Source organism: Cyprinodon tularosa, unplaced genomic scaffold (assembly GCF_016077235.1).
Source record: "Cyprinodon tularosa strain WSP-4 unplaced genomic scaffold, ASM1607723v1 ctg217, whole genome shotgun sequence".
NCBI lineage: Eukaryota > Metazoa > Chordata > Actinopteri > Cyprinodontiformes > Cyprinodontidae > Cyprinodon > Cyprinodon tularosa.
Window position 1 is genome coordinate 1,006,147 of NW_024038809.1, and position 13,767 is coordinate 1,019,913.

Here is a 13,767-nt window from a genome sequence, read left to right on the forward strand (position 1 = left end):
GAAAAATAAATGATGGTCCAACTAAAGGCAAACCAGATGGAATAGCATGCTGCTGCAACATGCTGTGGTAGCCATGCTGGTTCATTATGCCTTCAATTCTGAATAAATCCCCAACAGTTTCACCAGCAAGGCACCCCCACACCATCATACCTCCTCCTCCATGCTTCACATTGGGAACCAGGAATGTAGAATCCATCCTTTCACCTTTTCTGCTTCGCACAAAGACACAATGGTTGGAACCAAAGATCTCAAATTTGGACTCATCAGACCAAAGCACAGATTTCCACTGGTCTAATTCCTCGTGTTCTTCAGCCCAAGGAAGTCTCCTCTGCTTGTTGCCTGTCCTTAGCAGTGGTTTCCTAGCAGCTGTTTTACCATGAAGGCCTGATTCACACAGTCTCCCCTAACAGTTGTTCTAGAGATGCGTCTGCTGCTAGAGGTCTGTGGCATTGACCTGCTCTCTAATCTGAGCTGCTGTTAACCTGCCATTTCTGAGGCTGGTGACTCGGATAAACTTCTCCTCTGCAGCAGAGGTGACTCTTGGTCTTCCTTTCCTGGGGCGGTCCTGATGTGAGCCAGTTTCTTTGAAGCGCTTGATGGTTTTTGTGACTGCATTTGGGGACGCTTTCAAAGTTTTCCAAATTTTTTGGACTGACTGACCTTCATTTCTTAAAGTAATGATGGTTCTTTACTTAGCTGATTTTTCTTGCCATAATCCAAATGCTAACAGACAGTAGGACTATCAGCTGTGTATCCACCTGACTTCTACACAACACAACTGATGCTCCCAACGTCATTTATAAGGCAAGAAATCCCACTTATTAAACCTGATAGGGGACACCTGTGAAGTGAAAACCATTTCAGGTGACAATTTCTGGAAGCTCATCAATAGAATGCTAGGGTGTGAAGCAGTAAAAGCTAAATGTGGCTACTTTGAAGAACATAAGTCATATTTTCAGTTGTTTCACACATTTTTTTTAAGTATATACGTAATTCCACATGTGTTAATTCATAGTTTTGATGCCTTCATTTGGGAATCTACAATTTTCATAGTCATGAAAATAAAGAAAACTCTCTGAACAAGAAGGTGTGTCTAAACTTTTCATCTATATATGCCAATCTGTTCTTAACTCAAAATTGTGGACAACATCAAGTTTAGTAGACAATATAAATGTATCTGAAACTCCTCATTTTATTAACTAATTTTATTATTCCTTTTCCTATTCCTTCTGATTTTATATATGTATTTATTGTGGCAGACCTCCTGTACGGAAGAGGATTAGAGCCATTGGAAAAAAAAAAAGTTAACTGATTTTTTTTTTTTTTTTTCTCAGAATTATGAGATTAAGGTCAGAATTCTGACTTTAATCTCAGAATTCTGACTTTTTTTCTCAGACTTCTGACATTTTTCTCAGAATTCTGAGATTAAGGTCAAAATTCTGACTTTTTTCTCAGAATTCTGACTTTAATCTCAGAATTATGAGATTAAGGTCAAAATTCTGACTTTTTTCTCAGAATTCTGACTTTAATCTCAGAATTCTGACTTTTTTTTCTCAGAATTCTGACTTTTTTTCTCAGAATTCTGACTTTTTTCTCAGAATTCTGACTTCTGACTTTTTTACCATGTTAAACTGAAATCAAATTTTAAAATCAGTGGTCCTAATCCTCATCCGTACTCCTGGCATATTTGTTATTTGTAAATTGTCGTTGAACTTGTTTATTCTTTAATAAAAAAAAAAAAAAAACATGTTTCCTCTGAGCGTGTTCACCGCCCAAACTGCAGGTGGCGCTGCAGGCCGCCCTGCTATCTGCCTGCTCTTAGGTCCACGTCATTCAGCAGCTCTTTCATTCAGCTTGTGCCACGACGCTCACCGCTTTGCTCCTAGAGAAACACTGAAGGTATCGCTTTCTAACTTGTTTAAAATGTTTTGATAGTTTAAAAATAACTGGTTTGTTCAACTGTTCCTTTATTTATCAAGTTCAGTTTGGTTTCTGTAGATAAAGGAGGTTTTAACGTTGATAGTTCTCTCCATTTAGTCCACGTAATCGTTACACTTTGTTTTAAAGCTGCTAATATACGATTAACAGTTTGATATATGGAGACTTAGATCTGGATCTTTATCTAAACAGTTTTCCAGCTTTAAATGAATTAATTTTTTTGTATGTAATCTGTATTATTAGGCCTGTAACCTCTGACTGTGTTTCCCCGGTAGTCTGAAGCTTCCTCCGGTCTGGCCGCCATGCTCCGGGTGTTTGTGCTGCTGGCTGTCCTTGCGCTGGGTGCTGGAGAGGAGGGCGCGCGGCTCCTGGCTTCCAAGTCGCTGCTGAACCGCTACGCGGTGGAGGGCCGAGACCTCACCCTGCAGTACAACATCTACAATGTGGGCTCCAGGTCAGTTCAGGGGCGTAAAGCCGGGCTGGGAAGCAGCTCCATGGGGTTCATCACTGAGCAGAGCCGCTGATAAAATCACCACGAAAAATAAAGCTTGATTTAAAGTTTGATAAGGTAGTCTAATATCAAACAGACCCTGCTGGAAGGAACCTGCTCTAAACTGGGATTAAATCAACCCAGTGGATTTTTACAGAGATGTTTGATAAAGCTAACCAGGGCTGGATTTGGGAAATGTGGGGCCCTAGGCAAAGACAGGCAGGGGGCCCTCTGAACTGAGAAGGCAAAACATAAAACAGAGCCATTCTCCAGATAGAGAAATGTTAATAGAATAGACATCCATTATCTGTTCTAGGTTGTGTCCCTCTCTTCTTGTCCCTTTTCTTCTTGTTTTCCTCTCTATGTTTTGTCCTTTGGCTAAAATGCCATCAGAACACTGATAATAAGTGTGTCTCAGCCCCCCCCCTTTCAGTGTCCGCCATATTGGATCAGTCCATTTGCTGCACATGTTCAGAAAGGTCCAAACAGACAGCAGCAAACCATTTGAAAACAAACCATGCAAAGAGCAGTGTTGCCAACTTAGCGCTTTAGTCGCTATATTTAGCCACTTTTCAGACCCCTCTAGCACTTTGATTTCTAAAAAGCTCCTAGTGCCAAATCTAGAGACTTTTTTCTGCTACTGGAGACTTTGGAGACAACATCTAAAAGCAGCGAACTCTGCTCTCCAGAGCGAGTAGATTGGTAACCCCGCCTCCTGCTCTCCTCTATCTTGTCTGCTGTCATGATTCATGCAGCTATTATTTCATCCAAATGAAAAATGGAGAACACATAAGCAGATCATGGCTTGTCTACAGTGAAAAGAAGGACTGGGTTATTTACTTTGGCCTTTTTGGAAACACAGGAAGGAGCAATCAGCTAAGTGAGCTTAGTGCTTGGAAAAAATCTTTCATTCCTTTAGAGACAGCATGAAAAGTCAGCTGAGTACAAAACATAGAGAGGAAAACAAGAAGAAAAGGGACAAGAAGAGAGGGACACAACCTAGAACAGATAATGGATGTCTGTTCTATTAAAGGGATAGTTCGGGATTTTTGACATGAATCTGTATGGCATCCCCATCACCAGTGTCATGCAATCACACTGACTTACCCCTGGCAGCGTCCTGTGAGCAGAGTTCTCGTCCAGCTTTGGTCAAGCCGAAAGTAGTCCGGCAGGTTTGCTAGACCCAGCGAAATAAAACGTTTCTCTTCCCAAAACATTATGTGTTCAAAAGAGTGATATTTTTGCATCCCAAAAACATTGTAGTGGAAAAAGTCACACGTCGTTATCACTTGGTCCTATTTTCTCTCTGTTCGTATCAGTGCGCGCCGTCATTCTGACAGCGAGCTCAACTTTGAGGAGGGCAGGGAAGTCGCTGTTGTTTGTGATGCAGACAGCAGCTGCTGCAACTCCGACATCCTCATCAATGGAAAGGTTCTGTATCTCGGGCATTACTAAATCCCACTCGTGGCAACAGTAGCATCCACCTCTGTCTGCATTAATTCGCACTTGAAACAAGTGCACCATGATTTGTCGGCCACCCTGGATATCGCAGCTCCAGCTGAGGCTCCTGCGGCTCCGGCTTCAGCTTCCATCACTTCTCTGTCCACCCTCTCTCTTTCTGCCCGATCTAACTCCATTTGTCGCAGTTCGTCAGTGTACTCGGGTTCATAAAGATATCCCTTTGGCTCTAAGTGGAAGTCGATGTTTTCCTCGTCGCTCTCGTAGTCAGACATCTTCCCCAGTAGTAAACAATCGCGAATCAAACAGGTAGGCCCTAGCTGTCAGGTCATGGTGTCGCGCGCACTGATACGAACAGAGAGAAAATAGGACCAAGTGATAACGACGTGTGACTTTTTCCACTACAATGTTTTTGGGTTGCAAAAATATCACTCTTTTGAACACATAATGTTTTGGGAAGAGAAACGTTTTATTTCGCTGGGTCTAGCAAACCTGCCGGACTACTTTCGGCTTGACCAAAGCTGGACGAGAACTCTGCTCACAGGACGCTGCCAGGGGTAAGTCAGTGTGATTGCATGACACTGGTGATGGGGATGCCATACAGATTCATGTCAAAAATCCCGAACTATCCCTTTAATAGAATAGACATCCATTATCTGTTCTAGGTTGTGTCCCTCTCTTCTTGTCCCCTTTCTTCTTGTTTTCCTCTCTATGTTTTGTACTCAGCTGACTTTTCATGCTGTCTCTAAAGGAATGAAAGATTTTTTCCAAGCACTAAGCTCACTTAGCTGATTGCTCCTTCCTGTGTTTCCAAAAAGGCCAAAGTAAATAACCCAGTCCTTCTTTTCACTGTAGACAAGCCATGATCTGCTTATCTGTTCTCCATTTTTCATTTGGATGAAATAATAGCTGCATGAATCATGACAGCAGACAAGATAGAGGAGAGCAGGAGGCGGGGTTACCAATCTACTCGCTCTGGAGAGCAGAGTTCGCTGCTTTTAGATGTTGTCTCCAAAGTCTCCAGTAGCAGAAAAACGTTGCTAGATTTGGCGCTAGGAGCTTTTTAGAAAAAATAAAAGTGCCAGAGGGTCAATTAAACTAAGAGTCAATTTGAAATTAACTTTAGTTCAGATAAGTTGAGTGATTACTGAGAGGAACTGTGTGACATATCGAGAAAATTAAAGTGAAAATGCATCAGCTGAAATGTTCCTTTTGCCTTTCAGGCTGCTCCATAATTCTGAATCATTTTGATGATTAACTGCAAAAGATCAGAGAATTGTTTTAGCAGATGCATCCTGTTGACGGTTACATTTTTAAATACAGTTTAGTGCGTCTGTCAGTTCGAGACGGCTCCTGTATCCACCACGTGACTTTAAAGGTGCAGTAGGAGATCTTTTCAGATGCATTTTTTTTTTACCATGTGGCTTAAAGATCTCCCCACAGCCGCTTAATAAGCAGTGAAATAGAAGGTCTGGAAGTGAAGCTAAAATAATTGGTCCCCTCTACAGTGGGAAATCAATGAATAACTCCAACCAATCACAAAAAACAGTCCGATGTTCGCTGTTTGTTCCTGACACGTCAATCATGGTCGTCTACTTGTCCCTCTACCCTGTGAGCGTACCCTGACAAATGATCGAATGACCCCCAATGCTCATGCAGGACGCCATGACTGGAAGCTAGCCACTGCTATGCTACGTTCACACCTAAAGCAGAAGGAGCAACACAGAGACAGACAGAAAAAACAACCATTCACACACTTAAGGAGAATTCAGAGAAGCCATTTAACCTAACAGTCATGTTTCTGAACTGTGGGAGGAAGCCGGAGTAACCAGAGAGAGAACCCACGCATGCTCAGGGAGAACATGCAAACTCCATGAAGTAATACCCCGGGCCAGGAATCGAACCTGGAACCTTCTTGCTGCAAGCTACCATCTGCTCCACTGAGCAGCCCAGGATAATAAAAGCGAACATGTTTAGCCGGCAGGTTTCTGCATTTTTAATGAATTTAGGCGTTAATAAATAGTTAAACGCTCTGTATCATCAGTACTGACTGTCTCCCTGCCAGCTCCAACATCGGCGAAGCGCTGCTCCTCCTGCTCTAGCCGCGCTGCAGACAGCATGCGGGTTCATGTCTGAAGGGAGAGGCATGGTTGTGTATGTTCAAAAATATAGCTTGCTGGAACCGTTTTTCCAAGATGTCGCTGCCAGGACAGGCAGGCAGCGACACTTCTGCTCCTGTTTAAAGTTTCTGTAACCTGTTGGTTAAAGGGGAACAACGTTTTTTTTACATCGGACCCTTGATTTTATGTTATTCCATCATGTTCTACTCGCCCATATTGAGTTTTGTGTCATTTGGAGCCATTCTGAAGATATTCCGTTAGGTTATATCCAATAACCATAGAAAGACGTTATTTGGATATTTTTTATATTTATGTTTTAAAAACAAAGCGGAGTGTGTATGACGTCATCGGCGCGCCGCACTGGAGTAGTGACAGGCAGCCCGGGCCGCAGGCGGCTACTCTCCACCCGTTCAATTCCATTTGGAGAGCGAGATCATCTGTGGTAGCAGCACTAGACATCTTCCAGGCATGAGAGGAAAACTAGCAGCAGTTCAGCGGACGGTAACCGGCACGTGTGGATGACGTCATACACACTCCGCTTTGTTTTTAAAAGATATAAATATAAAAATCTAACGGCGGATGTCTGGGGGACAGTGATTGACCTCCATGTTCTGAATGCTGGCGTACCGTAAAGAATAAATGATGAACAGTTTAGTTTGTGCCTTTAAGTCGTTGCCCAGAGGAAGACGTTACTGGATATAACCTAACGGAATATCTTCAGAACGGCTCCAAATGACACTAAACTCATATGGGTGAGTAGAACATGATGGAATAACGGAAAATCAAGGGACCAATGAAAAAATAAAAAATAAAAAACTGCGTTCCCCTTTAATAATCGATGGGTCAGTCGATCTAACACCTGTTGTTCTGTTTGAGTACAATCACTGGATCAAACCTTTTCTAACATAACATGATGAGTGATAAAATGATGCCTGAATACTGCTGATATCAGTAAATACTCAGAGCTGCACTATTTAAAAAGTTGTATTGGGACAACAACATACAGCTGGGCAATGCCTGTGTAGCAGAAAATCTGAGGTTCTGGGATTGTCACCTTTAAAGTTACCTCAGGTAAGACCCTATGGAAAGACGTTTGGTCTTTAATCATCCTCCTGCAGTTTATGTTTATGCATTTAGCAGACGCTTTTATCCACAGCAGGCATTGGCGTGGAGTGTGTTGCTTAAAGACCCACGCTGGCAGCTCAATCCCCCGGCGGGGATTCCAACCCAGGGTCTCCTGACCACTTCAGCTAGCCAGCCCAATTTAAAATCGTTCTGGCAATAATTTAGCATCACTTCACACGTAGTTTAAAGTAAAAGTATTTTTGCATTTTTGTGAAATGATGACGCGATTCCGTCCTCAAACCATTAAAGCAGAAATAAACTGGTTTACAGTTCACATTAGTTTTTATAGACAAACCTCCATAATGAAAATGAAGTTGGTTCCATGCTCTGAAATAAAAACCTTTGCTTCATGGTTTCTCCTCCTAGAAAGCCTGAAGAACATGGACGCTGTCGTGGTATTTTCAATCAGCAGCAACACAAGGGGCTCATTGGAATAGCTTCAAAATAAAATCAGGTTATTTCTCTACCAAACCTGATTAATCTATTTTCTTTAATGAAATTAAACTGCAAACTACAGAAATTACCTTAAACTTTGAATTAAATCATTCCCACTAGGAGTTGATTGAAAAATGTAGCTTTTGCAAACTGCAAACAGGATTAGTTGATTGATTTATGTTCCTAACAGTTTAAATGCTTATTACTTCATTCATCCAGAAGGTAAAAGAAATGCTGAACCTCTTATTGTTGGAGCTTTCTCCAATCAGTGGCTGCAGATGTTGTCTGTAGTGGTCTGCCTTACAGCAGCTCTGCTGAAGCCTCTGACTGAAGACACTGAGGAGGATGATCTCTGTTGTCCAGTTTTCTTCCCTTTAGGGGCCATCTGAGGAACCAAAACAGTTTGGTTCAGTCTTAACTCTGGAAAGTTGAATGTTTAGACTCAGGCTAAATCCAGGATAAACTAACTTTATCAGAACAGTGCTGGTCTGCCTTTAGGTTCTATGAGGCTGGAGTCATGTCTGATGTCCTTTCTCTCTCTCTTCACAGTGCTGCCCTGGAGGTGGAGCTTTCTGATGACTCCTTTCCTCCCGAGGACTTTGGGATTGTATCGGGGATGCTGAATGTGAAGTGGGACAGGATTGCTCCGTATCCTTGAACTGAAATATCTTCCCTGATGCTGCCCCTCTAAAGCAGTGACCATTGTTTCTCATAATGAACATGTTAGCAATCCATAAAGATCTAATTTGAATCAAGATCTTTCAACCTTCTTCCAGGATGCTGCTGTTTATTTTACATAAGACATAAACTGATCATCCCCACATGGTTTCTGTGGGCTTCTCTGATTGGAGATCTCTAAGTCAGCTAATATAGCTAATTGGTTTTTTTCTGTCTTTATTCTTCAACCAAATCAAATCAGTTGAAGATGGCAGCAGGTGTGAGGATGGTATCGGCTTGGTGCCTGATTTTAACCACCTCACTGCCTTCAGAGGACTGTTTAGATTTCATATTTCGTGTTAAAGATCTGTTTTTTTCCCCCCATCATTTTCAAGTTTTTTATTTAACCCGTGAAATCAGAGCGAGCAACGTGTCTCATACGGTGGTGTTGCGCCCCCTGAAGGCCGGGTACTTTAACTTCACCTCTGCCTCCGTCAGCTACGTGGCCCAGGAAGGAGGGCAGGTTGTGGTAAGAGCAGCTGATCCTTTAAATCCACCACGACGTGTTTGTGGTGTAAAATATCAGATGATTCATTTTGTGTTCTGATGTTTTGAAGGTGGGCTACACCAGCGCCCCCGGCCAGGGCGGCATCCTGGCTCAGAGGGAGTTTGACCGGCGCTTCTCCCCACATTATGTAGGTTTGACTGCAGTTCTTACCTCATGAAAGTATCTGAAAACTTTTTGATTCTGTTCTCCTGCTCCCAAATCCTGGAGGGGGCAACATTTTTATCTTTGGTGCATATCCCCCCAAAAAAACATACAGAAAATATCATCAACTTCTTTTTCTAAATTAGACGCATTGTTGGCAGCATAAACACACCGTACAATTAGTTAGACTGAAGCTACTAACATGGCTCAGACCAAAGAGACGTTCAAGGACACCAGAGGAAACATTTTATGAAATCTAGAAAGGGCTACTTGGTAACTGACAGGCAGCTTAGTGAGAAAAGATCCAACTGTTGGAAAAAGCTAAACATGACTGACGGTCTCCCCCGGCAACATCTCACCTCGCAGCGTTTCAGGGATCCTAAGGAAGGTTAGAAGGCCAGCAGCCACCTGCATAGAGGCGGCACTACTGTTTCCATGGTTACTGTAGGTAATGCATTAAAGCCGGCCATACACTGTGTGATATTTTCAATTAGGGCTGCAACTAGCGATTATTTTAAAAATCGATGAATCGGCCGATTATTTTTTCGATTAATCGATGAATCTGACAAAAAATATTTTTTATATTAATATATTTATATTTATTCCAAAATAATCATTTTAGACAGAACAAACAAGCACACAAGTACAGGTTGCTCATTAACTGTCCTGGTGCAATATGAAAAATAAATGTTTGTGTTACAACTACGCAAACTTACATGAGAAATGTAGCTGTACATCCACAAAATATAGGCTACTTTGTTTCATAAAGCGCAAAAAAAGACATTTTTGTTTTTAAAAGCCCCTAAGGGGTTCAAACAATAGGCCCCCCCATTTCAACAAATGAGTTTTTTTAGACTAGAAGAGTTCTGCCTTTTAAGACAGGAAAGTATAGCAGTTAAAGTTGCTGCTTTAGAAAATACTGAACCATAGAGATAAAAATAGCCCTGTGATTCAAATTATAAATTGTATTTGGAATAAAAATGAGAGAACTAGGGGGGCTAAAAAACACATCCTCCAAAGACAGATATTTACGTGGGAATGTGGCATATAATTAATTGACATATTACTGATCTTGCTGGATTTTATTCTGCTTTACTTCCATAAATTGCAGGATCTTCTTTACTTTATCTTTGCCAGAAGATTTAAACTTTAAAAGCCTTGCCCTCATAATTTGCAAGTTAATTTATTTATAAAGGCTATTTTAATGTGATCAATCTGCGCCGTCAATCCCGGCGCATGTGCGCTTCATTTGCAGTCTGGACGCTGCGGCTCTGACTGCAGCGCTGAGAGGGACTCCTGTGGGAGCTGAGAACGGGGTTGGGATGGGGGAGGCGCCCCACGGCAGCAGCTGCCGCTGGAGGGCAAGAGTAGGAACGATACATGCTTTCACGTAAGAGTCTCCAAAAGCCGCCAGTGACACCGTAAAAAGTCGCCAGATTTGTCGCTAGTCGCTTTTTTTTTTAAATAGTCACTGGAGGGGTCTGAAAAGTCGCTAAATATAGCGACAAAGTCGCTAAGTGTGCAACACTGGCTCGCTCTGCCGTAATTTTTTTTCTTCCCCCGTTTCAGTCAAGTGGCAGTGATGACGGCGGCGGCGGATGACGCATTAATCGCTCGACACAACTAATCGATAATAAAATTTGTTGCCAACGCTTTTAAAAGTTGATTTTTATCTATTTTATTGATTCGTTGTTGCAGCCCTGTTTTCAATCGTTGCACGCAGCTACAGCTCAGACTGCACGGCGAAACCGCAGGGTTTAAAAGTTCCCAGCTCACCATGTTTGTTCTCACACTGTGTGACTCGACGCTCTGATGCGATCTACCTGCTCACACTGTACGTCTAAAAACCAGGTGGGACTCGGCTCCGCAGTGAGACTTGGACTTGTCTATCCGGAAGGCAAACCAGTAGAAGGGGAATATGAAGCTCACTAGAGCGAAACGCGCTGCCTTGGATATTTGTGAGATTTTGTGTTGAAAGCCTGTGAGGGACCAAACTTAAATAAGGACAAAAGGTGTTCAAAATTTGAAAAAGTGCTTTTATTTAATTGTGTCAAAAATGGTTAACAAAGGCTCAAAAGCAACACAAAATAACAAATACAAATAACATGAATCTGGGCCCAACTTAACTGAGGTCAACTGAGGATCCAACTCAGACAAAAAAAACTGACCTGCAAACAAAGAACTAAAGGCTGCTTAAAAAGGGATGGAGTAACCCAAGTCTACCACAAAACAAAAGAACCAATAAATACAAAGTTAACCAATCTATGAAACGAATAAAGCAAAACTAACTTTTACTTAGCAGAAACAATGAGTATTTAAGTGACAAACTAATTAAACTTGAAGCAAGTCTCCCCCGTCAGTCTTTCAAAAATGGTACGCTCCAGGTTTCCTCCTCCAGCTGGTTTGCATCAGCAGCACCTCAAAAGAACAAGTGTAAATAAACCATTCAGACGGACATTAACTAAAGTGTGCACCCATTAGAAAATACCTGTCTAAAAGAAACAACCAACTTAAACATAAACTGTAATATAATATAAAACAAGAAAAAAATACTAACACGATGTGGTGGTGGGAGGATCATCCACCACAAAGACATGGCTGAGGAAACAGGGCTACTACGGTCAGTTTTACAGAATAAACTCTATTCCACTCGCTGCTTTGCTTTCATCTGAGAGGAAGAAGAAGAATCCTTGTTTTCCCACTGAGCGATTTCCCCACGACCACCTTACGACGGCCGCCTGAATTTCAAACATGTTTGATTTTCTCCCGACCTTACGATTCCTGATAGGGAGGTGGTCGTTAGAGGCTGATCGCCCCTCGTTACCCCCTCTACACGACACCACGCACCATCAGGCTCAAAGACGGCCACATCGAAAAAATCTTGCACGAGTTGAGAAAATCAAAAATTCGTACAGTGTACGCCCGGCTTAACACGTCATGGAATAAAATCCTGCATGGTTTTAAAATCGGCATATGTCCAGGTCCCTTATTCAGATGATCCTCGGGGGGGGCATGGGAGAAAATTAACAGGTCTTAATTCAACACGCCATGTTTGATAGATGAAGAATCCAGAGAAACATTCCAAAAAGTTTAAAAAAAATACAACAAATGACCTGATGACTGAGAATCTTCACTAGTGTCCCAAAAACACTGTGAAGCATGGAGCTGGAAGCATCATGCTCTGGAGACGCTTTCTGTGTGACAGGATGACTGATGCCGTTTATTGGGAGATTTGAGGGAACGACCTCCTTCTTTCAGAGCGGTAAAGATGGTTCCTCCATCATGATGAAGAGCTAAAGCTCAGCCAGGAGTGGCTCTTTAAGAAGCTCATCAGGTCTCTGCTGTGGCCTAGCCAGTCCCCAGACCTAAACTGTATAGATGATCTTTGGAGCTAAAACTGTTTCTCAGCGTATGAGAAACCTGGCGTATCTAGAGTAGATCTGTGTGGAGGAATGGGCCAGAATCCCTGGTGCAGTCTGATTAAACCTGGAGAAAAACTACAGGAAACGTTTGACCTCTAGTAGCAAACGAAGGCTACTGTAACAAATCTTTTCACAGCTGTTTAAATGCTTCTGTGCAGCATGTTTCTCACAGTGAACACCTAAAACATCAGATTCCTCCATGATTTGGAAGGTGGAGAACTCGCAGAATCACAGAATGTTCAAATAATTTTAAATATATTCCTTTTGTGATAAGTTGTATTTATGCATTTTATTAATTTGCAACATTATTTTCATGAATTTGTCTCTTTTATTTCTGTTAGCTGGACTGGGCTGCGTTTGGGGTGATGACTCTGCCTTCCATCGGGATTCCTCTGCTCCTCTGGTACTCCAGTAAGAGGAAATATGACTCTCCAAAAACCAAGAAGAACTAAGGACTGGTTCCCGGGGGGTGGGGGGGGACTCGAAGTAAAGGTGGTGATGGACAGTTACCAGGAAAAAACGATCCGAGGAGTGGAAATACGTCTACGGTTAGATGGTCTGGATGGAAGAACTTGGGTTTCTACTTTTCCACTGATGTAAAATCATGTAATTGTTATGAATTTAATGTAATAATTCTGTTCAATTACAATAATTTGTTTTTTTTTTATCTTCCGTTTCCGTTTACTGGAACAACAAAATAAGAGACTTTAATTTTTGCAGGATCACAGTCGGATGTCAGAGCTGCTGGCTTTCTTTCCTGCAGCTTTTAGTGAGAAACGATGCAAACGCTGGAAGGATCATTTATGGTCCTGAAGGCTCAGGCAGGCAGAGGCCTGCTGGATTTAGTTTATTCTGAAAGATGGGGGAATAACGCTTTTCTTTTTTTTTTTAAACTTTAACAAATAAACTGATAATTGGATCATCGTTTACATTTTTAAGAAACATGAAAATGTGGCGAGGTAAATGGGGATTATTTGGGGTTAAAAGTGAAAAGTTCTATTTGTGGTTTATGTGTTTTCTTAAGTTTTTAATGGGTGGCTGTTGTCATGGTGACCACTGGATGAGCTTTTCTGAAGAAGAAAAAAAAGCAGTTTAACAGGTTCAGGCTTCTAAGAATGGAGGGGCGGGGTTTGAGCCCAGAGGGCGAATGAGCTTCAGAGAATCACCTTCCTGTGCCGCAGGTCCTCAGGAAACAACCATCAGATGTTCCCAAAAAGTTCAAAACAAAGTTTGAAGATGTATCGCTTTCCATCCAGGATTCTTTCTCAAATAGTGCTGAGCTCCAAGCTTTATACAGTAGCCCAACAAAGCTTTGTTGCTTAGAAAACATGCAAAATGAACCAGAAGAACAGGTAACAAAGACGGTTCCTATAATCTGCAAGCTTCCTAAGGTCTGAGGGTTTCCTTCCCACG

At 42.0% G+C, this 13,767-nt stretch overlaps 1 protein-coding gene across 1 annotated transcript; it reads left to right on the plus strand.

Moving 5' to 3' along the window:
* The first annotated feature begins 1,746 nt into the window (after positions 1-1,746).
* ssr2 (signal sequence receptor, beta) lies at positions 1,747-13,273 on the plus strand. The gene is made up of 6 exons (XM_038285895.1): positions 1,747-1,899; positions 2,214-2,392; positions 8,116-8,214; positions 8,644-8,752; positions 8,841-8,918; positions 12,696-13,273. The coding sequence occupies exons 1-6, from the start codon at positions 1,747-1,749 to the stop codon at positions 12,804-12,806; spliced, it is 729 nt and encodes a 242-aa protein (XP_038141823.1). The 3' UTR covers positions 12,807-13,273.
* The last annotated feature ends 494 nt before the right edge of the window (positions 13,274-13,767 follow it).